The sequence below is a fragment of the Aythya marila genome, assembly GCF_965140915.1.
Source record: "Aythya marila genome assembly, chromosome: 27".
NCBI classification, from domain to species: Eukaryota; Metazoa; Chordata; class Aves; order Anseriformes; family Anatidae; genus Aythya; species Aythya marila.
This window is the reverse complement of record NC_139068.1, coordinates 498,105-519,252: the sequence shown is the minus strand read 5'-3', so window position 1 is coordinate 519,252 and position 21,148 is coordinate 498,105. Positions and strand designations below refer to the sequence as shown.

The 21,148-nt window shown below is 47.8% G+C and overlaps 1 protein-coding gene across 1 annotated transcript; it reads left to right on the top strand.

Annotated features, from left to right (window-relative positions):
• Nucleotides 1–396: 396 nt before the first annotated feature.
• Nucleotides 397–20,884, top strand: ATCAY (ATCAY kinesin light chain interacting caytaxin). The gene is made up of 13 exons (XM_082779747.1): nucleotides 397–534; nucleotides 2,445–2,574; nucleotides 7,222–7,286; nucleotides 7,638–7,859; nucleotides 8,655–8,840; nucleotides 9,520–9,622; nucleotides 10,157–10,288; nucleotides 10,677–10,763; nucleotides 11,251–11,349; nucleotides 11,622–11,657; nucleotides 19,157–19,192; nucleotides 20,018–20,053; nucleotides 20,658–20,884. Exons 2-13 carry the CDS (start codon nucleotides 2,498–2,500, stop codon nucleotides 20,665–20,667), a joined length of 1,089 nt encoding a protein of 362 aa, XP_082635873.1. The 5' UTR covers nucleotides 397–534; nucleotides 2,445–2,497; the 3' UTR covers nucleotides 20,668–20,884.
• Nucleotides 20,885–21,148: the final 264 nt, after the last annotated feature.

The window sequence follows — 21,148 nt, the reverse complement described above, 5'->3', positions numbered from 1 at the left end:
AGTCCCTGGCAGCATCATTCATCCCAAGCAAGAGTGATGGGAGATATTTGGTACCTCTCAGCCAATTGGAGGAGAGGTGGCACCGAGAGGGGGTGCTTTCAGCTCTTCTCTCCACCCATCCTCCCATAAACCACCCCCTCCATCCCCCCCCCCGCCCGCCCCCATCACTACCACCATCCTCCTCACACACAAAAGCAGTGCAATTAGCTGACTTAAGAGAGCTGATGCTTAGCCAGCTGCAAGAGGAAAATAGTGAAATAGGAAGGGAGAGAGGCAGCTGAGAAAGCGATCACCACGGAAGAATACAAATAACAGCTCCCAATTCCCTCCAAGTGAAATCCACATCACAAAGCACTGTCTCCTGCGAGAAAGGCAGAACTAGATGCAACCACACAGTCATTCACTGAGAAAGCACCACACGTCTGCATCCAGATCCAGGCACTGAATCTCCTGAGCAGCCCGACTGCACTGGGAAGAATGCGCAGCTGGGATACAGGCAGGATCTTCTTTGTTCTTCGTTAGCCACAAGCATCGGTGAGTACTGCGTCATCTGGGCTTCCATACTGCCAGGCAATGTCTGATATTAAGAAACATCAGGCTCCACCCTGGGGCTCGTTTCAGTTTCTTCTTCTCTTTCTCCCTCCATGACGCTTTCAAGGGCTAGTGGAAAGCAGATGACAGCTATGGGGAACAGGGAGGGAAGGTGGAGTCTCTCTGAGCCCCAAGGTATCTCCCTTGCCTGCAAGTTGGTATATAAAAACGGGGACACGTATGACATGTCATGGGCATTGCATGCAGCCAGGCGTGGTGGTTAAGGCCAGAATACAAAATGTGCACCCTGTGAGGAAAGGCTCAGAGATGCTGGTCAGCGAGAAAGCCCTGCAACCCTCACAGATAGCTCTTTGCTCTGATTCCTATCTCTGTCAGTGCCTGTAATAAAGATGGATGCCTGATTTACTCAGGCCTCTACACAACTTAATTCCTTCAAAGTAGATACACACAGGCAGATTTACTTTTCCCCAGTTCATTACCAGTGACACCCTCTTTAAATACAAGCCTCCAAGGAAGCAGAAAAAGCACTGGCTCTCTAGAAGAGCCTTATAGCAATGGATCAAATTCTGCTAGATGACGATTTTCCTGACACAGGGGACAGAGTAGCTCCATCCACTTTGGAAATCACTCCAGACCTGTTACTCTAAAAATATACATTACTGCCCAGCCCATGCCTGGATACATATACAGCACAAGGGCTGAGCTCAGGAAGAACATTCAAAATTGTGCTGCAGCAGACAGGTTAATGCTGTGCCCACCATTTGCGCTGATTTCACCTGATCATGTTCTGTATAAGATAAGGCCTGCCCTTGTCCCCTTTGGGCTCAGGTACTACTGAGCACATCTGCAGCAGTAGCCAGCTGAGAGAACCATTTCTGCTCTTGCCAACTGGAGCTGGTTCTGCAAGGACCGGTCCCATTCCCTCAGCTGGACTTTGTAAGGGGTTGCACTTACACACCAAACACAGATGTAGTCCCTGGGAAATAGGTAGAAAAGTCTGATTTTTGCTGGCTGGCAGTGTAGGAATCTTCTCATGCAGGCAACAATATTTGTAGTCTAAAGGGCCCCTGGCGCTACCAGGGTGTTAGTATATGTGAGAACAAGGCCCCTGGATCTGAATCTCTCCTGCTCTTACCAGTGCAGATGAAACCCCGGCCTGGGAACAGCACATCTGCCTTGCCTCCATCTGAGGTGCTCCAGGTTTTTTTTTTTTTCAAATTCTTATTTATTTTTTATTTATTTATTTATTTTTTTACCTGAGAGCAAGATAGAGAGCGAACTCTTCAGGTGTGTGAAAGGACATTCAACAACCCTGTGAAGGCCTCCTCACCCTCTCCCATTTCTCTCTTGGTACAGGGACAAGCATGGGGATGGAGCACAGATCAGGCAGCAGCATTCGGGAATTTCTTTGCAAAACCTGAGCCATTAGCTTCTGTTCAAGCCAGCAAAATGGAAAATGGTGCTACTGCATCACCAACCTGAAAACAGCCTGGGAGGAGCTCTTCTCTTCCCTTTAAGCCACACTTAATTTCCCTCAGCAGAGGTGTAGGTTAATGTTGAGATTACTATGGCAAGAAAGGTAGTAAGGGAAAATAGGAGGGTGTCAGCCCAGAAGGTATTTATTTACAGGGAGAAGAGCTAAGACCACAACAGTTCAGAGATATACCTGTTGCTTTGATTCAAGGCCAGCCTCACCTCCTCTTTTCTTGTCCAAAATGTGTCAAGAAGCCACAAACCTCCATGTTCTTGTCTTATCCCTTTTGTGCAACAAGCAGCTATCTCACTGCTTCTCTGTCGAGATTGGTATTAGCATACCTGCTCTGAACCTGCTTGGATTAGATTCTCCCCTGTAGTGATGCTCAGTGCCAGCCCTTCTGCCTTACATTTTCCAGCCTGAGCCCTTCCTCGAGGAAAACACTGTGCATCCAGACCATCTCTGAGCACAATGGGAACCACAGAAGCCACTCTGCGGATGGAGAATGTGGATGTGAAGGAGGAATGGCAAGATGAGGACTTCCCCAGGTTCGTTCCCTGAAAAAAAAAAAAAAAATTAAAAAAAAATCAAGACAATACAGGGAAAGCTTTATTTCTTCCTGTAAGAAACCAGCAAAGCATGGAGCATTCTGGTCCCTCCTACCAGCCCCAAAGGCAACAGAAACCTTGACTCCAGTAGAATGACTCTGGCCAGAAAGCAGGGCTTCTGCAGCAAGGCTACTTTCAATGATTAGAAAAGTTTAGGTGGTTTCTGGCAGCACTCTGTAAGCATGCCAAGGAGGGTAAGGAACAGGGTGCAGAGGACAGAGAGAGATTAACAAGGATAAATACATACCTATAGGGATGGATGGATAGAAGGAGAGGCTATTGGATCTCAGTCTCTGCATAAAGCAATGTCTCCCCAAATGAAGCAACAATGCTTTGCCACAGGACCCAAAGTCACTGGGATACAATGACCACTGGCACTGACACGCTGAGTGGCAGTATCTTACCCTACCATGGGCCAGCTGCTTGGATGAATGAATAAATGAGCATAACACTGCTCTTTTCCTTCTCCCTTCTCCCTGGACAGCTTCTCAGTCCCGAAATAATTACCTGTTCCAGGACAGGGTAGATATAGACTGTTCCACCCACATGGGCAACCTGGTTTTTGCTCTTCTCAGGCCTGAGACAATAGAGCACTGGTCGCAACAGTGGTTGCAAACCTTGCAGGAAATGATGTGTGGGCAAGAAAAGGTGCCAGGGTGACAACTTTCAACTTCACAGACACCTTATTAACTGCACAGAGAACTGACAAAAATCTTTGTAAGCTTAGTGAGCTCTTAACTCCATGCAGCCACTCAAGTATTGCCCCAGACATCCAGGACTAAAGCCCATCACCCAGCAGCAGCTTGCTGAGGCACACAGTGCAGACAACACCAAGCCTTGCTGCAGCCTGCACAGCCAGCCCCAGGCGCACAGGGGCCTGGGAAGTTGAGGGGCTTTTCAGGGCTGTTTCACCCCATCCCAGCTGCAGCTGAATCCCCCACAGCAACCCACAGGGTCCCCGTGTTTGCAGGACAGTGGCTCAGTGTGCTATGTGGGTAGGCGCACACAAACCCTTGCCATACTAGAAAGGGTCTCCTGTGTCCCTTGGCACCGGTGGATGAGCTTAGCTCTGTTTACCCCAGGCCCAGCTGCAGTGCTAATCTAAGCACCTCTGTCTGCCAGCCCAGCACCCGGCTCCTAGGACATCACTTGTCCTTCCACTGGTCCCAGAAGAGTGCTCAGCCAAGCCTTGGGTTTCTAGTGCAGATTTTTCTTTCCTCTGAAAGCAGGGCTAGCCAAAGCTTTGGGCTGACAGACCTCTGCCAACATAAAGCTCCTTTAGAGTGTTGCGCTGACAAGCTTTTAGTTGAGTGGAATGGGAAGTAAGGTATAGAAATAAATTATACACCCAATGCTCCCTAGAAAATCTGGGGATAAAGCTGGCCTAGCACCTGGACACCCATGCAGTATGCTGGAGCAGGAGTCAGGCTGTTTCGCACTTGCCGTGCAACCAGCAAACGTACCCTAGCAACAGTCAAACCTTCAAGGGGGCTCTGCAGAGCCCCCGTGCCCACGTAACATGGGCATCATCACTCCTGACTGGCAAACACAGCCCAGGGAGAGGCAAAGTAATGTGACCATGGCTGGGCAGCAAGTCAGTGGCAGGGACAAGGCCAAAGCCCAGAGAACTAGCTCCACAGCCTGCTACTAGACTGCTGCAGAAGGATTAAATCAGGAATGATGCAAGTGAAATACAACCCAAATATCCACTAATACCAGCTGTGTTTCACTTGCATTAAAAAAAAAAAAAAAATAAAAAAATCAATTAATTCCCCCCTAGAAGCATTAAAATAACAGGACAGAGGCTACTGCATGTGGGACAGTAGTTCTCTACCAGATGATTTGCTGCATAGCTATTTTTGCTTATCTGTGATTAACCAATCTTGCTACAAAAAATATATACCCCAGACAAAGATCTTGGCTGAAGAACTGAACTCATCTTCTTATTAAGAACACAAGGGGACATTCCCATCCCTCCCCAAGAAGCTCCTTTGCAGAACAAACTTCTGCCTTTTTCTGCTGCAAGTGTGTAAAGCCAACACACTGAGACATCTCCTAGAGAAATCAAGCAGCGAGGAAGCAGAGAGGAAAGGGCCCCCCCTTCCTGCTGCTCCCTGAAGGCTGAGTCTCTTGCTGACAGTCTGTCTCAGCTGTTTGTGCAAGTGTCCTCCTGCAATGATGCTGTAGCGTTGCAGCAGGGGGGGGTGCAGGAGCATGCTCACTCCGTCACACATCTATCAGATTACAGTCAGAGAAGGCTTGGGCTGGTTGGGGCCTGAGATACAGGAAAGCTGGGCATCACACTATCAGCAGAGAGAAAAATGGTGGCACCTAACCCTTAGAAAAGCAGCTTCATTCAGAAAATTTGGCATCTAGGTCTAGCTGCGTGTGGGAAGGAAGATTTACACGGGAGACTGGGAGGTAGTGATTCAAGTTTCCTTTGGGAAGGTAAGAAAGACCTTTTCTTTGCCTCAGACTTTTGAATTGCTTCTCTTTAATAAATCTTAAAATCATAGAGCAGAGTGCCTCACTGCAGCACAAACTTGGGTACAGCTGGGCCTTCCCCCCCTCCTTTTGATGCTGTATCACGAAGTTGTGCCAGGCACCAGCTCACAGCCAGATAAAGAATCAGACAGGCTCTGTTCAAGGTGAAAGCAAAAGGCAGGAGGAGAGGCTGGAGGGGGGCAGAAGGCCCTTGGTTCTGACTGCTCAGGAATACAGGGGGCTGCCCAAATGAGCAAGGACCAAGCACGTTTGATCAGGTCTCTAGCTCTCATAAATATACAACAACCAGCTCGGAGAGGATTATCCCTTAATCTAAATATATATGTGGTTTCATTTGGCTGGTAGCTCTGGTGTTAGGGCTGCACAAAGAGAAGCCTTTGTAGGGCAGAGCCAAACAGCATCCTTCTGCCAACTCAGAGATACCAGTCCCTATCAGATCTCTCGCTGTCATGGTCAGACTAACACCAGCAGCTGCTAGAAGGCAACCCTGTGGTCCCATCCCAATTCTTACTTTACTGCCTTAAAACTGGTGGGTTTTCCTCCATGTTTCACCCCAGGGCCATCCCAGAACCCAGGATTTTATACCTGAATGCCTGGCCAGTTTCCCTGTTGTGGGGAAGCTTTCAGCAATTGGCAGGTAAAACAAGGATAGCTTAGAAGGTTGCTTTTTTTGTTTGTTTTTTAAACCGTCTGTTGACATCATGACATGTCATGGGGTTGGTGGGATTTGGTCATGGTGTGTGGAAAGTTTCAAACTGCCTCCCCTAGCTAATGCCAGGGAAAGGCACAAATTATAGCTCAAATTAACGAGAAAAGTGTCCAGCTCAGGGTGGGCAGTGTGCTGTTCAGTACTGCCAGCTAGGGTTACTCACAACAGAACTGGGGGCAGATTCTTACTTCACTTACCCCTATGAGCTGGGAGCAACTTAACAGTTTGCAAAGGGCAACAGCCACATAGTGAGATCTGGCATTAACATCTGTAAAGGAAAGCCAAACTTTTAATTCAGTTGACATTTCTAAGCCTCCAGCTACTGTCATGGTGATTTATACCAAGGGGATGAAGACGAAAATCCTGGCCTCTGACATGGAGCCCAAGGAAGAGAGCAGTGGGTCAGCCTTTGGATCCAAGATACTGGTTTGAGTGCTCATACCTGGATCTTAGCTCAGAATGAATCTGCTTCCAGACCTCAGTAGGGTTTGGGTATCACTGTCATCTATTGCCAAGTGGGGACTGAGGTGAGGATGGGGGAATGATTCTGTGATCACACCTAAGGTTTAGAATTCTTGCCTTGAACACCAAGAAAACAACTAAAAGAGCAAAGTCATGACAGATTAAGGAGGCAACGGCCTTTCACAAGAGGTGGTTGTGGAGGGTGCTTTGAAAAAAACATTTCTCCACTTCAGCCATGGCCAGTGCCTAAAGGCAGGATGCACTGTTTAGAAAACATTGGTGGACAGTGGCAAATGCTCCTTTTCTAACCATCTCTGCTAGCTCACCTGCTACTGAGATCAGAGCATTCCGTTCTGAGCTTGTAAACAGCCAAATGCAGATTTTACAGCCCACTGCATTGCCTACACTATGCAGGGTTCAGTATCAAAGTACGAGCTGCAGATGTTCACTGGTATTCTTGATGAGGAGCCCTAGAGTTTGGCACTGCCTCTCAACTTTTTGATGGAGATCAAAATGGGGATAATATGGAGAAAAGGAGGGTGTTTCCAATTTTTTTTTCTTTTTCTTTTTTTTTTTTTCCCCAAGGACAGTATTTGTTCCAGTGTCACTGGCTAGATTTTCCAGACTTTTGGTTGAATGGCAGGATAAGAGACATACTGGGGGGATAGTTTGGAAATTTCTTGGGATTGCACTGTTCTCCAGTAAGAAAGCACAGCTATTGGGTTGCTCCTGGGTAAATCTGACGTTATCACCGGGCTGATGCTCACAGACAAAAGGAAAAATGAAACGCACACATAGAGTTGTATGTTTTTCCCTGACATCCTCACTTCTCTCATGTCTGTCACGTGTGACTTTCTTCTAAATATCACTTGTTTCCCATCTTTTACATCCACACCTTGGCTTGCCTGCAGACCTCTCCCAGAAGAGACAGGAATGGAGTCACTGGGCAGCCCTACAGAAGATGAGAATACATCCTGTAAGTACCAGCCTGCCTTATCAGGAGTTCAAAGGAAAACAAGCCTAAGGGAGTGACAGCATGCAGTTAGGGCAAAACTCAGTTCCCTTGGAGTCTCCACAAAAACTCTAATATGGAAGAAGAAGCCACAGAGATCTGAATTTGCTAATCTTTTGCAAGAGGCTGGGGGAGGAAATAGGGATCTTGGAAGTGTAGGCACTTTTATCCAGCCATACCTGCATGTGTTAGATACTGCCCACCACCCTTAGCTTCCAAGACCATATCCTGAAATAAAAATAAGGAAACCACCATCTCTTGCACTAAGGATACAGTACAAGGACAATCTGTCAGTTATTTTCCTTTTAACTCCAGCTCCCCCAAATACTTTAAACTTTAATGGGTCGCATCGTAAACGGAAGACACTTGTTGCACCTGAAATCAACATTTCCCTGGACCAGAGTGAAGGCTCCATTCTCTCCGATGACTTCCTGGACACACCAGATGACTTGGATATTAATGTGGATGACATTGAAACTCCTGATGAAACAGATTCCCTTGAATTCCTGGGAAATGGGAATGAACTGGAATGGGAAGGTAAAAGGATAACTTTGGGTGGACTTCTACAGGGGCTAGGGCTTTTTTTTTTTTTTTTTAACACTGATTTTAACCACTTCTGATAACACTTATCATCAGCAGCTGTGGACTGACTTCCCCAGCAGCAAAGCACAGCACATACAACCACAGCCCATCTTCCGTACAATATCTGCCCCACCAAGACACCAGCAACAGTCCAGGAGTGCTCTCTCAACATTTCCACCAGTGGACAGTGTGGGCAGAAATAGTTCAATCAAACACCAGTCTAACCACAATTCAGGATAAAGCGTAAGGCTCTGTACATACATTCCCTTCCAGCAGTACCTGGGCCACAACCCCAGGCTGGAAGGTGTTACCTACTCAGCTCTGCAGGCTGAGCTGTCATGTGAATGCTCAAACCAAACCAGATTGGTTTAAACAACTTGAATAACCTGGTCTTTGCTAACCTGGATGATTTTGACTGAATTGTGCTAAGAAGGACTCACTCAAGCAGCTCTGGTAGCAGATCAGAAGAGATCCCCTGATATAGGTAGTGCCCTCTTCAGTCAGTATAAATGGATCTGAAGGAAGATCCAGCAAAAAGTCCTGTGAACTACCTGTGACTGCAGGCGTGAGATGTTAAACTTATTTCTATTACAATTTGACAATTGAAAAAAATTGAGATCCATAAACATACACAAATCAAAACAGCACATGAAAGAGATCATCCTGTCTGTGGATGTTACTGAACACCAAAGCTATCGCAGAGCCTCTTCATACACGTTATTAGTGGCAGAAATATTGTCCTTTTTCCAGATGACACTCCTGTAGCTACAGCCAAGAACATGCCTGGGGACAGTGCAGATCTCTTTGGGGATGGTGGGACAGAAGATGGGAGTGCTACCAATGGACGGCTCTGGAGGACAGTCATCATTGGAGAGCAGGAGCACCGTATTGACCTCCAGATGATCAAACCTTACATGAGAGTGGTGACACATGGAGGTGAGGCCTAATCCTAGCCAGGTGGATTTCTTGCAGTATCTTTGTCAAGCTGGAAGGGATGACCTGACAGTTTTGGCTGTCTTTAGGGAAAATCTGCTATTCCTTTCATACTTCTATGTGGCAGATAAGCACAAAAAGCACCCTGCTTATGCTAAAGGAGAGATAGCCACAATAGCAAGGTTTCAATAAACAAACTCAATAATAAGACTGGCTCTGAGTGAGCACAAATATACCTTGAGCCTCTTCTTCAGCTGCAGGCTAATGCTGCAGCTACATTGCCAATGCTGAAGTGACTGCAGCTGCTTAATCCCTCCATAAATTAGCATCTGACCTGTCTCTGGATGCATATCTAAAGGCTAAGATGCCCACAGTTGGTGACCGTTTCTGAAATTTGATCATAGGCAAACAAAGACCCAGGGCAAAACTCTTAGCTCTGTGCTTTGACACACATATATTCCTTCTCTGAACCCCACGTACATGTTACTGGCAAAACCAGGAAAAGAAGCAAATCCAGTTTTGAAAAAGGTACGTAGAAAGGGACAAATACTTGCCTAGAGCAGAAGAGAGGCACAAAAAGCAGTACAGGCCCACACTTAGCAATGCATCTTTGCATTTTTGCATGAACTCTCGTGTCCCCCACTGGAAAGAGTCACTGATGCTACCTGTCTTTCTTTCCCAGGATATTATGGAGAAGGTCTCAATGCCATCATTGTCTTTGCTGCCTGCTATCTCCCAGACAGTAACCTGGATGATTACCACTACATAATGGAGAACCTCTTCTTGTAAGTGTCTGGTCAAGGTCTATGAGGGAGAGGAGGGCAAGGAAGGTAACTTGGGTCCTGGGGAACTAGTTTCCATGTACCCATTGCATCAGAAACCTCAGCTGGAAAGAGTTTGAATCCAGGCCAAATATCTCTAGTGTGCAGCTGCAAACTGGAGTGAACATCACTGTCCACCGCATTCACAAACAAGTCTAATAAGCCAAAGCATTCAAATATTTGGTGTTAATTATGCCAGCAGTGGACTCACAATCAGGCTAGACCATATGTATACAATGCTGAACAGCCTGCAGATACTACTACAGAAAAATGGTGCAGGAATTGGTCCATCAATATACACTCTACGCTAACAAGTGTAGGCAAACCCTGAGAAACACCCTCTGCATTCTGCAGAGATGCCAAGAGAGCTTGAAACATATTATAAGGTGTACAAAGAAAAGACTTGGAGTACTTTGGGGTTCATAGAAAGACACCTTAAGAAACGTCAAGGTACTTTTTCCGAGTCTTATGTCCCCATTGCTTCTGATCACCCAACAGATATGTGATCAGTAGTCTGGAGCTGCTGGTGGCTGAGGACTACATGATTGTGTACCTAAATGGAGCAACACCCCGGAGGAGGATGCCAGGCCTTGGCTGGCTAAAGAAATGCTATCAAATGATAGACAGAAGGTGAGAATCCTATTGGTATTGCCTCTTTTTTTTTTCTTCTCTATCCTCTTTCCACATTTCTTCCACTGCTTTCTCTAAGCCTTTCCCACCAGTTCCAGAATCTATAATTTCTTCCTCTGTCACAGCTCTCTGACTTCATCTCCTCTTCTCCCTGACATGCTCCCTTCACAGACATCTGATTAATACAGCACTCAAGCAAGGAAAGCAGTACTCCTGCAACTGCCCAGCCCTGAGCTTAAATAGGTCAGGGCTTTCGGCTGGAGACCCCGAGGTGTGGCTGCTGAGCATTATTAAAGCCTAAGTTTGCCCTCAGAGCCCAGACAGATTACAGGTGAGTTTAAGAAAAGATAATTCAAGTTTGACTTTCTGTCCCATGACTTTTCCACAGGCTGCGTAAAAACCTCAAAGCCTTGATAATTGTGCATCCTTCATGGTTCATCCGGACAGTGCTGGCTATATCAAGGCCCTTCATCAGGTAAATATAATGTATTCCCATACTCAGCTGGTTTTGGAATGGAAATTTGACCTCTTTAATCAGATCTTTTAAATAGTAGGGACCACGGTGAAACTTCATCACTTGTCCTGTGTCTAATACTTCCAAGGACAACTCTAAAGATGGTTTTAGGAAACAGTATGGTGATCTGGATACAGAGCAGACTTTGTCCCAGTGGGTAGTGTATAAAGAACACTGAAAGAGACCAAATTTACTGGGAAGTGCAGGAATGGTGGTCCTGGGCCTCTCCTGTAAAACACACTGCATATATTGAGAGGTACAGTGATGTAGTATCTCACCATAGTTTTTAGTCATCAGCATATTAGCACTGGCAGGATATAAGTGCACTAAGACTGCAGAGGATACAGAGATGCAAAACTCCCTGTTCCCATCAGGAAAAGTCTGACTTCCTACGGAGAGGAAATCAAAGCAAGGCCTCAAGCGCACACTCTTTCCCTTTCTTTGCCAGTGTGAAGTTTATCAGTAAGATCCAGTATGTTCACAGCTTGGAGGAATTGGAGCAGCTTATCCCAATGGAGCATGTACAGATTCCAGACTGTGTCTTACAGTAAGTATCACAGGGACCCTGGAACACATATAGATCTCAGCAGGCCCAGGACAAAAATCCTGTGTAGCAGAATATTATATTGAATCAAAATCCATGCACAGAAAACACAGATCCTGGGGCACACCATATCTGAGTCATACACTTGTGCCAAGCAAAAGCCTGCAAACTGCTAACTTGCAGTTTCTGTCATATTTAGAGCAAACACTGCATTTTATTGAAAGAGAACAGTTTTGGCTGGGTAACATTTAAATAATGTTTCCTGTTCATTGCAGATATGAAGAAGAGAGGATCAAGGCCAGAAAGGAAAGGTAAAATTAATTTATTGGGTGGAAGGAGGGTTGGTTTGTTTTGTCAGAATATTGTTGCCTTTTTGCTTTCTCACATGGTTATTTATGCATTATAACCAGTCAATCCTGTGTTCCTCCTAGCCTATTCCACACAGTCTACATTTATTTTCTATTTATTTTCTCAAAATAAGAAAAAGCTATAGGAGGAAGAAAAAGCTTGATTAAAAGGTTATTTATCCATAGAATTGTTCCTCTTAACTCCATGAGTCCACATCATGGGCTCAGAGAATCATCAAATAGTTTGGGTTGGAAGGGACCTCAAAGCCCACCCAGTCCCACCCCTGCCATAGGCACAACCCCTTCATCAGCCCAGGCTGCCCCCAACCCCATCCAGCCAGGCCTTGGGCACTGCCAGGAATGGGACACCCACAACACCTCTGGGCAGCTTGTGCCAGGGCCTCACTGCCCTTAGACAGAGGAATTTTTTCTTCATATCTAATTTAAACCTACCGTCTTTTAGTTTAAAACCACTACCCCTTGTCCTGTCACTACATGCTCTCCAGATATTCATCCCTCAGTCTGTGCAGATGTTTGCAATTGCCCTGTCCCAGGTGCAGCACCTTGAACACAGCCTTGTTGATGTGCATGAGGTTCACATGGGCCCCATTTCACAAGACCATCCAGGTCTCTCTGGATGGTATCCATTCATTCTCTTGTGTCAGTTCCTCCACTCAGTTCAGTGTCATCCACAAACTTGCTGAGGGTGACTTGATTCTGCTCTTTATGTCATATTAAACAGCACCAGTTCTGATACAGACCCCTGACGTATACCACTTGTCTCTGATCTCCACCTACACGTTGAGTCATTGACCACAACTCTTTGGATGCTGCCATCCTGCCAATTCCTAATCCACCAAGTTGTCCACCTTTCAATTCCATCTTTCTCCACTTTAGAGACAAGAATGTTTCATGAAAGCATGTCAAAAGCCTTACAGAAGTCTGGGTAGATGACATCAGTTCTTCCCTTGTCCACTGATGTAGTCACACCAACATAAAAGGCTACTAGCTTGGTCTGGCACAATTTCCCCTTGGTGAAGCTATGTTGGCTGTCTTGAGTCATCTTCCCGTGCCTTAGCACAGTTTCAAGGAGGATTCATTCCATGATCTTTCTCAGGCATGGAGGTGAGGATCACCAGCCTGTAGTTCTCAGGGTCTTCCTTTCTACCCTTTTTAAAATAGCTGTTTCCCTTTTTCCAGTTACTGGGAACTTCACTCTTGACTGCCATGACTTTTCAATTATGACAAAAAGTGGTTTGGTAACTACATCATCCAGATGGAGTCCCCCAAACTGGCATCTCACATTCAATTCACCATCCTTAAGCTGCTGAATTGAATGTGAGATGCCAGTTTGGGGGATTCCATTCAGTTCAGCATTAGCTGCTGAAAAACAAGTCACCCAGCCAAAATCATTCAGCTACCACCTTATGGGACCAACAGGAGTATACCAAGAGCGTTATAATTATTAAGGCTGCATATTACAGGGACAAGGCAGCTCTGAAGGGCAGAGGAGTCCAAGAAGGCTCCGATCTGGGGGTTGTGGTTGAGAGCAAGTTGAATATGAGCCAGCAGTATGACCTGGCAGCCAGGAGAGCCAACCGTATCTTGGGATGCATCAAGCACGACATCGTCCTGCTCTACTCTGCACTGGTGCGGCCACACCTCAAGTACTGTGTGCAGGTCTGGGCACCCCAGTACAAAAAGGATGTTAAATTGTTGGAGAGTGTCCAGAGGAGGGCGACAAAGATGGTGAAGGGCCTAGAGGGGAAAATATGAGGAGCGGCTGAGGTCACTGGGCCTGTTCAGCCTGGAGAAGAGGAGGCTGAGTGGAGACCTCATTGTGGTCTACAACTTCCTCGTGAGGGGAGGTGGAGAGGCAGGTGACCTATTCTTCGTAATCACCAGTGATAGGACCGGTGGGAACCGTGTTAAGCTGAGGCAGGGGAAGTTTAGGCTGGACACAGGAAAAGGTTCTTCACTGAGAAGGAGGTCGCACACTGGAACAGGCTCCCCAGTAAAGTAGTCACCACACCAAGCCTATCTGAATTTAAGAAGCGATTGGACTGTGCACTTAGTCACGTGGTCTAAAATTTTAGGTAGACCTGTGCAGTGCCAGGAGTTGGACTTGATGATCCTTATGGGTCCCTTCCAACTCGGGATATTCTATGTTTCTATGGTAGGGCTGGGTACTCTTCAAGAAGGAAATCTTAATGGCTTCGGAGTGGTCTGTCCCCACGTGCCCAAAGACAAGTCAGCACAGAAGACCGGCCTGGCTGAACAGAGAGTTGAGGCTAGAGCATAGAAAAAAAAGAGGGTTTATGATCTTTGGAAAAGAGGGCGGGCCACTCAGGAGGACTATAAGAATGTTGTAAGGATGTGCAGGAACAAAATTAGAAAGGCCAAAGCTCATCTGGAGCTCAATCTGGCTACTGCTGTTAAAGATAACAGAAAATGTTCTTATAAATACATTAACATGAAAAGGAGGACTAATGAGAATCTCCATCCTTTACTGGACGTGGGGGGAAACCTAGTGACAGGAGATGAGGAAAAGGCTGAGGTGCTTAATGCCTTCTTTGCCTCAGTCTTTAGCGGCAAGACCAGTTGTTCTCTGGATACTCAGTACCCTGAGCTGGTGGAGGGGGATGGGGAACAGAATGTGGCTCTCATAATCTATGAGGAAATGGTTGGCAACCTGCTACAGCACTTGGATATACGCAAGTTGACAGGGCTGGATGGGATCCACCCAAGGGTACTGAGAGAACTGGTGGAGGAGCTGGCCAAGCCGCTTTCCATCATTTATTGGCAGTCCTGGCTATCAGGAGAGGTCCCAGTCAACTGGCGGCTAGCAAACATGATGTACAAGAAGGGCCAGAGGGTAGACCCAGCAAACCTGCTAGTGATGTGGTTTAAATCACAGAATCACAGAATTTCTAGGTTGGAAGAGACCTCAAGATCATTGAGTCCAACCTCTGACCTAACACTAACAGTCCCCACTAAACCATATCCCTAAGCTCTACATCTAAACGTCTTTTAAAGACTTCCAGGGATGGTGACTCCACCGCTTCCCTGGGCAGCCTGTTCCAATGTCTAACAACCCTTTTGGTAAAGAAGTTCTTCCTAAGATCCAACCTAAAACTCCCCTGGCACAACTTAAGCCCATTCCCCCGCGTCCTGTCACCAGCCACGTGGGAGAACAGACCAACCCCCACCTCTCTACAGCCTCCTTTAAGGTATCTGTAGAGAGCAATAAGGTCGCCCCTGAGCCTCCTTTTCTCCAGGCTGAACAAGCCCAGCTCCCTCAGCCGCTCCTCGTAGGACTTGTTCTCAAGGCCCCTCACCAGCTTCGTCGCCCTTCTCTGCACCCGCTCAAGCACCTCAATGTCCTTCTTGTAGCGAGGGGCCCAAAACTGAACACAGTACTCGAGGCGTGGCCTCACCAGAGCCGAGTACAGGGGGATGATCACCTCCCTAGCCCTGCTGGTCACACTGTTTCTTATGCAAGCCAGGATGCTGTTGGCCTTCTTGGCCACCTGAGCACACTGCTGGCTCATATTCAGCCGACTATCAACCATCACTCCCAGGTCCTTCTCTGCCTGGCAGCTCTCCAACCACTCATCTCCCAGCCTGTAGTTCCGCTTGGGGTTATTGCACCCCAGGTGCAGGACCCGGCACTTGGCCTTGTTAAACTCCATGCAGTTGACCTCAGCCCATCGGTGCAGCTTATCCAGATCCTCTTGCAGAGCCTTCCTACCCTCAAGCAGATTGACACATGCTCCTAGCTTGGTGTCATCTGCAAACTTACTGAGGGTGCACTCAATGCCCTCATCCAGATCATTGATGAAGATATTAAAGAGGACCGGCCCCAGCACCGAGCCCTGGGGGACGCCACTAGTGACTGGCCTCCAACTGGACTTGGCTCCATTCACCACGACTCTTTGGGCCCAGCTATCCAGCCAGTTTCTAACCCAACGAAGCGTGTGCCAGTCCAAGCCAAGAGCAGCCAGTTTCTTGAGGAGAATGCTGTGTGAGACAGTGTCAAAAGCCTTGCTGAAGTCAAGGTAGACCACATCCACAGCCTTTCCCTCGTCCACCCAGCACGTCACTTTGTCATAGAAGGAGATCAGGTTCGTCAAGCAGGATCTGCCTTTCATAAACCCATGCTGACTGGGCCTGATCGCCTGCTTGCCCTGCAAGTGCTGCGTGATGACTCTCAGGAGGATCTGCTCCATGAGCTTCCCTGACACTGAGGTCAAACTGACAGGCCTGTAGTTTCCCGGGTCTGCCCTCCGGCCCTTCTTGTAGATGAGCGTCCCATTTGCTAGCCGCCAGTCAACTGGGACCTCCCCCAATAGCCAGGACTGCTGATAGATGATGGACAGTGGCTTGGCCAGCTCCTCTGCCAGTTCTCTCGGTACCCTTGGGTGGATCCCATCCGGCCCCATCGACTTGTGCACATCCAAGTGCCATAGCAGGTCACCAAACAGTTCTTCATGGATAGTGAGGGCCACATCCTGCTCCCCATCCCCTTCCACCAGCTCAGGGTACTGAGTATCCAGAGAACAACCGGTATTGCCGCTAAAGACTGAGGCAAAGAAGGCATTGAGCACCTCCGCCTTTTCCTCATCTCTTGTAACTAAGTTTCCCCCTGCATCCAGTAAAGGATGGAGATTCTCATTAGTCCTCCTTTTTGTGTTGATGTATTTATAGAAATGTTTTTTGTTATCTTTAACGGCAGTAGCCAGATTGAGCTCCAGATGAGCTTTGGCCTTCCTAATTTTGTCCCTGCACAGCCTCGCTACATCCTTATAGTCCTCCCTAGTGGCCTGCCCACTTTTCCAAAGATTATAAACCCTCTTTTTTCTCCTAAGATCAAGCCACAATTCTCTGTTCAGCCAGGCTGGTCTTCTTCCCCGCCAGCTCGTCTTTGGGCACGTGGGGACAGACCGTTCCTGCACCATTAAGATTTCCCTCTTGAAGAGCGCCCAGCCTTCCTGGACTCCTCTGCCCTTCAGAACTGCCTCCCAAGGGACTCTACCAACCAGTGTCCTCAGCAGCACAAAGTCAGCCCTCCGGAATTCCAGTACAGCGGTTTTACTGGTCCCCTTCCTGGCCTCGCCAAGAATAGTGAACTCCACCATTTCGTGTTCACTCTGCCCAAGACAGCTCCCGACAATCACCAGTCCTTCTCTGTTTGTGAAGAGGAGGTCTAGCGGGGCACCACCCCTGGTAGGTTCACTAACCAGCTGCGTCAAGAAGCTGTCTTCCACGCTCTCCAGAAACCTCCTAGACTGCTTTCTCTGGGCTGTGTTGTGCTTCCAGAATATGTCAGGGAAGTTGAAGTCCCCCACGAGCACAAGCACTGAAGATTTCACAACTTCTGTCAGCTGCCTGTAGAACTCCTCATCTGTCTCCTCATCCTGGTTTGGCGGTCTATAACAGATCCCGACCAGGACGCTAGCCTTGTTGTCCCTGCTGATCCTAACCCAAAGGGACTCGACCTTGTCATTCCCAGTCTCGAGTTCTACAACATCGGAAGACTCTCTAATATAGAGAGCCACACCACCACCCCTTCTGAAGAGCTTATAGCCAGTCATTGCAGCACTCCAGTCATGAGACTGGTCCCACCACGTCTCCGTGATGGCAACGAAGTCGTAGCCTGCCTGCTGCACGATGGCTTCCAGCTCCTCCTGTTTGTTACCCATGCTGCATGCATTGGTGTAGATGCACTTCAGCTGGGCCACTGCCTTATCCCCCGACCTTGCTATTGTTCCCCTTGGCTCAGCTCCAACAATCCTTGCTTCAGCCCCATCCCCCTTCTTACCTAGTTTAAAGCCCTCTCAATGAGCCCTACCAGCTCCTGGCCTAGGATCCTTTTTTCCCTAAAAGGATCCCGTCTGTGGCCATCAGGACAGGTGCCGAGTAAAGTGCCCCATGATCGAAAAACCCAAGATTTCTGCGTTGGCACCAGCCCCGGAGCCACGTGTTTAACAGGTGGGCTTTCCGTGTCCTCTCTGTACCCCTCCCTGCCACCGTAGGGATGGATGAAAACACCACCTGCACTCCCGCTCCATCCACTAACCGTCCCAGCCCCCTAAAGTCTTGTTTGATAGCCTTCAGGCTTCTCTCTTCGATGTCGTCACTACCTGCCTGGACTATCAAAAGAGGATAATAGTCAGAGGGGCGAACCAGGTTGGGAAGCTTCCTGGCAACGTCCCTGACCCTGGCCCCAGGGAGGCAGCAGACTTCCCCACGGGTAGGGTCAGGCCAACAAATAGGGCCCTCTGTTCCCCTAAGAAGAGAGTCTCCCACAACAATAACCCTTCTTTCTGTCTTGGTGGAGGCAGTCCTGAGGCGTGGAGTTGACCTCCTCGCCCTAGGCATCCTCCTGGGAACACTTGCTACCTCATCCTCACCCACCGGTCTCTCGAGCTCCAGGGCCTCAAACCTGTTGCGTAAGGGCACCTGGCAAGGTGGGGCCGGAAGGGGAGGGCATCGCCTGCGATGTTGAGCAGGGACCTGTTTCCATTCCTCCTCAACTCCCAGATCCCCTCCCTCTGCCCGATGGCGACAGAGCAGGGGGTCCACCCCCATTTGGGGTGTCTCACCTCGATACCTCTCCTTGAGGCCCTGCAGGGAGTTACTCCACAAGTCTATCTCCCTCTCACACTCCCTGATATCCCTCAACCTCTCCACCTCCTCCTTGAGCTCCTCCACCATGCGGACCAGGTCATCCACCTGCTCGCACCTCACGCACGCAGTTTCTCTGCCTCCCGCCGATGGCAGGAACAGGCTCAGACACTCCTTGCATCCGGTGACCTGAACTGCTGCATTTTTTAACGGGTAGTCGGTCTGGGTGTGTACCGACTTCCTGGAGAGCGCACCGTGCCTGGTGGAGACCATTATCACCTAGCTAACGGCTGTCGTTAAGGAGGTGTTCGTATGGGCGCGGGGAGCGCTTTGCCCTTCCTGCTCGCTCTGCCTGCGCGAACTGCCGCGCCACGCCCTGTTTGCCCGTCCTGGCGCGCTCCTGGTAGCTTGCGCTCCCTAGGGGCAGCTTTTGAACGGCCGGGGAGGGGGCGCTGCTGGCTCCGCCTACGCCTCGTCAGCCTCCCTCACGAGGGCTGCCGGGTCCTGGCGGCTCCCTCAAATAGGCTCGATGCCGGAAAAATTAGCCCTGCCTGGCCCGATCCCCCGCTCTGCTGCAGAACGCGTCTGTCCCGGAGCCGATCGCCTCGGCAAAAAGTTTAGTGGAGGACTGGTTAGTGTTAGGTCAGAGGTTGGACTAGGTGATCTTGGAGGTCTCTTCCAACCTAGATGATTCTGTGGAGAAGCTAATGCAGACATTTCTGATCAGATGTGAAACTCTGAGTTCCAGCTATCTCCCTACAAAGGCCGTAGATACTCCACTCTTTCACGCTGCTAAACCCTAGATGATAGGCTTCAAATGTAATTTGTTTTTGCAGGGCAGAAGACAAACAAGACATGGCTGAAAAGGAAAGGTAACTATTCTTTTTTATTTTATATGAAACATATTAGGATATATTTCATATCCTAAGGATATATTTCATATCCTTCACTTACAAAATACCTGGAACAATCTTTTGTCACAAGAATGGTCTTACTGCTTGGCAGCACCTTCTGGAGAGCCAGGCTCTCCACTCTCAGGAGATGTTTGGACCCAACAGGGTATTTCTGAAGTACTTGGGAATTGATAAACCCTCTTTTCCCTAGGATCTCACTGTGCCATCACTTCTGTGATCACAGAGAGCCCTACTTTTGTTTTGTTACTTAGTTATTGACCTTTATTTATGTGAATGGATTCCTGACTCTGCTTTTAACCTCCATAAAGCTGGCAAATCCACTGGGTCATGGAACAGAGCCAGCAGCACTGTAGAACATTTTCCTGACACTCAGTTTTTGCATTTGCGCATTGGAGCAATGCAGAGGGCCAAATATCGCTGTCAAGCACATCTTGGGTGTACATAAAGGCTAGATACAAGACTGTAACATTAGATGGGAAGGAAAATACTAGGAAGGTTTGGAAAACACTGTCAAAATGCCATGCCAGGATAATTTGGCTTGATTTTGGCTCTGCTGCTGACATAGCCTGTCTTCGTTATTCTGTCTAACTAGCTCCTGAGGGGGAACGGTGGATATTTCTGCTGTTCTCTTCGCAGAGCAGCAGGAGCTTTGATCAAATTTGCCAGGGTCCATTTGAGCAATCTGAATTGTTCCAAAGAACCACATGGGACCTCAGGACCAAAAGACAGGATGATAAATTTGTAGTGGAGATTCACTTACTGCTTTGATGGTTTTCTTCCAAGCAGGACTGTGCCCTCTGCAGAGGATCAAGAAACCAGGTTTGACTAGTACCTCACTCTTTTATTTGTCTTGTCTCTGCTATGGGATGGATTCCGTTGCATTTGTAATGCTTTAACAGGAAAGGCAAGACTGAGCTAAACACAAGACCTCTTTAGCCCAGTGCCATTTACCAAACACAACAGAGGCATCATCCATTTTGCAGCAGACGTGTACAAATCGGGAAGCTGTTAACACCTTCACCCCCACTGCAATGTGGTTGCAGTTGCAACCACAACCACAGACTGCAGCTTGCCCCAAAGCACTGACTTGTCAGAACTGCAACTACTACGCAGTCACTTGGGGAAAGTTGCCTCTCAATAAAAGGAGTAAATTACCTGGCATTTGCTACACGATAAACATGTGTGCACGGGAAGTTACTGCAGAGCTGCCTTCCATTACCCTACAGTAACTTCTTCATGGTCCTATATAGTCAGAGAAGATGAGTGCCCATTAAAGCTATGAATGGCTTTATCTTTGGCCCTGATAGTATTTGGTAGAGGCTTACATCCAAACATACTCATATTTTTAGATATTATGGGGATAAGAAAATTTTTACTGCAATTTACTTTCTAAAAATAACTCTCTATTTCTGTTCCTTCACAGTATGTCATGAATCAAAGGACAGTTGAACAAATGGAGCAGAAGAATGATGCGGTCTGGCAGTCACCTATGTAAATGACCTTTTGGTATAAGACCTTGTCATCATCTTATTCTGAGTTCTGAAAGATCATGGAGCGTGCCTCCCCCATCTCCAAGATGCCAAGTTCTTCAAAATTTTGGAAACATTTTGCTTTAAACAACAAGAAGAAAGAATAAATAAACAAAGCAGAGAATAGCACTTTTCAGGTCAGGTTCCAGCGTGTTCAACAATGGTCTGTGGAGAGCTCTAAGTAGTGCAAATAGGTAACATATTTCCTGTAAGTAAGTTAAGGGCATCCTGTAGCCCATTAGCTATCAGCATGAAAAAGAAACATTTTTTGTTTAAATTATAAACCCTTCCCTTAACTTGCTGCTGGCCAGCACTGAGACATTTTTCTTTAAACTGTACACCCAGTTTCCTCTGCACAGGTGTTACAACAGCCATTGCCCCAGGA